Source organism: Phaethon lepturus, unplaced genomic scaffold (assembly GCF_000687285.1).
Source record: "Phaethon lepturus isolate BGI_N335 unplaced genomic scaffold, ASM68728v1 scaffold28446, whole genome shotgun sequence".
Lineage (NCBI taxonomy): Eukaryota > Metazoa > Chordata > Aves > Phaethontiformes > Phaethontidae > Phaethon > Phaethon lepturus.
In genome coordinates, this window is record NW_010548878.1 from 32,865 (window position 1) to 36,000 (window position 3,136).

At 58.5% G+C, this 3,136-nt stretch overlaps 1 protein-coding gene across 1 annotated transcript in view; it reads left to right on the forward strand.

Annotated features, from left to right (window-relative positions):
* Window positions 1-642, forward strand: part of TMEM125 (transmembrane protein 125) — an 889-nt gene extending 247 nt beyond the window's left edge. The window contains 2 exon segments of the mRNA XM_010290113.1: window positions 1-73; window positions 274-642. The exon segment at window positions 1-73 is cut by the window's left edge and continues 29 nt beyond it. Of these exon segments, the coding sequence (XP_010288415.1) occupies window positions 1-73; window positions 274-642 (442 nt within the window).
* The last annotated feature ends 2,494 nt before the right edge of the window (window positions 643-3,136 follow it).

The following is a 3,136-nucleotide window of genomic DNA, read 5'->3' on the forward strand; positions in this document are numbered from 1 at the left end:
CGTGGGCACCACGCTCTGCCTCCTGGCGCTGCTCGTGCTGCTGAAGCAGCTGCTGAGCTCTGCAATCCAGGACATGAACTGCATCCGCAGCCGGGATCAGATCGAGCTCCTGAAGAGCGGGGGCTTCTCGGACTGCCTGGTGCTGCTGCTCAGCGCCCTGGTGCTGGTGGTCTGCGGGGTTGTGCTCACCATCCTCTCCACCACGACCATGCAACTCAGCCCTGCACGGCCGCTGGCCAGCATGTTCACCAGCTGAGCTCTGCAATCCAGGACATGAACTGCATCCGCAGCCGGGATCAGATCGAGCTCCTGAAGAGCGGGGGCTTCTCGGACTGCCTGGTGCTGCTGCTCAGCGCCCTGGTGCTGGTGGTCTGCGGGGTTGTGCTCACCATCCTCTCCACCACGACCATGCAACTCAGCCCTGCACGGCCGCTGGCCAGCATGTTCACCAGCGGGGTTGTCCTCCTGACTGCCGGCAGTGCCATCCTCCTCTGCCTGCTGCTCTACCTGTTCTGCACCTCCTGCCGCCAGGCTGCTCCTCGGAGCCTGGAGACCGGCGAGATCCGTGTCTTCACCATCTCCGGCCGCCTCGCTGCAAACAGGCGGCTTCCTCCCACCTCCAGCATGGCCAACCTGATCTGACCCAGGACACCCCTGCGTGAGCCTCACTGGATACGACCCGTCAGCAGGGCTTGTGCTGGCCTTTCCCCAGGGCAGGCATTGTGGTGTGCCTTGCACTTCTTTCGAACATGACTGGCATTTGCTTTGCCCCAGGCTGATGGTGCGGCGGGGACTGGGGGTGCCTGGATGGGCTCTGTGACCAGGTGCGTTAGGAGCCCAGTGCTGGCCTGGCTGGTGTTTTATCTCAGCAAAGCCTCCTGCGACAGCTGCTGCCTGCCCGGCTGTGACCCCTGTCACAGAGTTAAGGTGAGCCTGTCCTGTACCCCTGGGGACCCCAGTACTTCTTGGTTCCTGCAGTTCCCAGAGCTGTGTCGTGTGCTCTCCTGGCCGGAGAGGCTGTGATTGCGGGTGGTGTAAAACCACCCTGTGCTCTGGGCAGAGCCACCAGCGCCTGAGCCAAGTAGAGCCTCTAGCAGCTGACGGATGGCAGGGAATACTCTGCGTGCCAGCAGGCATGCCGCGCAAGTGAAGGCAGCTCGGTGGGAGGTGCAGCTGCAGGGGCTGCTCCTGAGAAAGCACCTGTGTGTCTGTGGGAGGCAGCGTGGGATTTGCACGGGATCCTGTGTGCCAGAGCCCCAGCATGGCTGGGCCTCACATGAAATGCCGTTTGTGTTTGCAGTGCCAGTATCTGTTCCGATATTACATTTCTGCGGCCCACCATCTTCTGTGGTTCATCAAAGGGGTGATCAAAGGGTGCTGGTGTCGGGGCCCTGGCGGGTTATCAGTGCTCTGTTACCACGCCAGCGCGCTCCAGCCACGCGAGCCACAGACAGCAAGGTGCAGCCGCTGGGGGACGGTGATGGGGTGCCCCAGTCCCGGGGCTGGGGCTGCTGCCCTGCAAGGGCGGTGCGCGGGGAGAGCGCTGTTGCCCTCCCACAGGAGTTTCCCGAGCAGAGGCACCTCTGCGGCCGCCGCAGCCCTGCGGCTCCTCCCCGTCCCTGCATCTCCCCAGTGCTACAGCTGCTGCGAGGCAGAACAGTTCTTCTGCTACCATTTGGGCCTCACCTGGAGCTTTTCTGGTGTTTATCTCTACAAGGTGTTTATCACCAAGGTGCCTTTCCTTGAGGCAGACTAACAACTCACCCCCGTGAGCTTTTCCTGTGACCTGAGTCTAATTTACCTGTCAAAGTTTTCATTTCCTCCATAGAGCCATGAACCATTCCCCTGCCCTTTCCATAGACACAGATCCTAACCTCCTAGCAAAGCTGCTCCTGTGCAGCCTTCTCTTCCTCTTCATCTTCCTCTTCATCTCCTCCTCACCTGAGCTGCTCTGCCACAGTCATTATTTTTGCTTGTTATTTGCTGAATTCCCTCTGTAATAGAAGAAGACCAAGCTATTCTTTTTTGGCGTCTGGTAACAAATTTATTTGGAAGAAGACGATAGCTCGTTCCCTCAGTGACAGCATGAATCGCTGTGCGTGTTACACCCGGAGGCAGTGTCAGAGCTCAGCATCGGTGAACCCCACCAGGTATACGCTGGACAATGAGGACTTCATCCCTTCACAGCTCCAGACCACACCATCCCCGATGCACTCAGATCGCATGAGGTCACTTCTGTGTTCATCTGCTCCTGCCCTGCTCCTCTGGCTTTCCTTCCCCGTGAAGCCTTGGATTATTTTCCCCAAAGTATGTGAACATCATTTTGGCTTTCCTTTTCCAGATCTCTGTTATTCCTACATTTTCCTCTGCCACTTTCCCATGATCTATACATTTTATTAAACTGCTGTTTCCTCCTCTCTCAGCATCACTTCCCTTAACCTGCCCAAGAGTTCAGAGGGTGTTTCTAAGCGTAGGTCCTTCTGTGCTAAATCCTCTGCAACACAAAGAGCTGTCCTTCCCCTCTGGGCTGTTTGACTCCAGGTCCAGCAGGGACCCCTGTGTGTACACAGGGAGGGACGGGCCAGAGCTGGACGGTTTTGCACCACCACCGTTGCTGCTGCTCTGCCGGACTGTGCCGCTGCACATGCAGTTATGCCAGGCTGCACCGCCTCTGCCTGCACCGGTGCTTTGCAGTTACTCCCAGCTCCCCCAACCTGCACGTGTGGACAGGCTGCAGCTGCCCACACACCAGCTGTTTTGCACATCTGGGCATTTCTTTGAAGATGCGTGACTGCGCCCAGCTCGCAGCTCCATGCTGCCTGCATATCGATGTGAATCCTCCCCTCTGCAGCCCCTTCAAAATGTGCCCCGAGTGCCCGCGGATCATGCCAGAACAGCGTGCCTGTGGGCCGTGTCAGTCGCTGAGGAAATCAGGGCTGAGAACGGGCCGTGTCCAAGGATGGCGGTTTGGGTGTCCGGCTGCCCGGACGGACAGCCTGCACGGCCCCAGCCGCTGACTCGCCTCTGCAGCAGCGCTGCTGCTTTGTTCCTTTCTCGGTTCCTGCGTTGAGCGTGGAAATACATAATAAAATGTTGCGGAAGTCGACCATGTTGAAGGCTGATGCTTGAGCGTCAG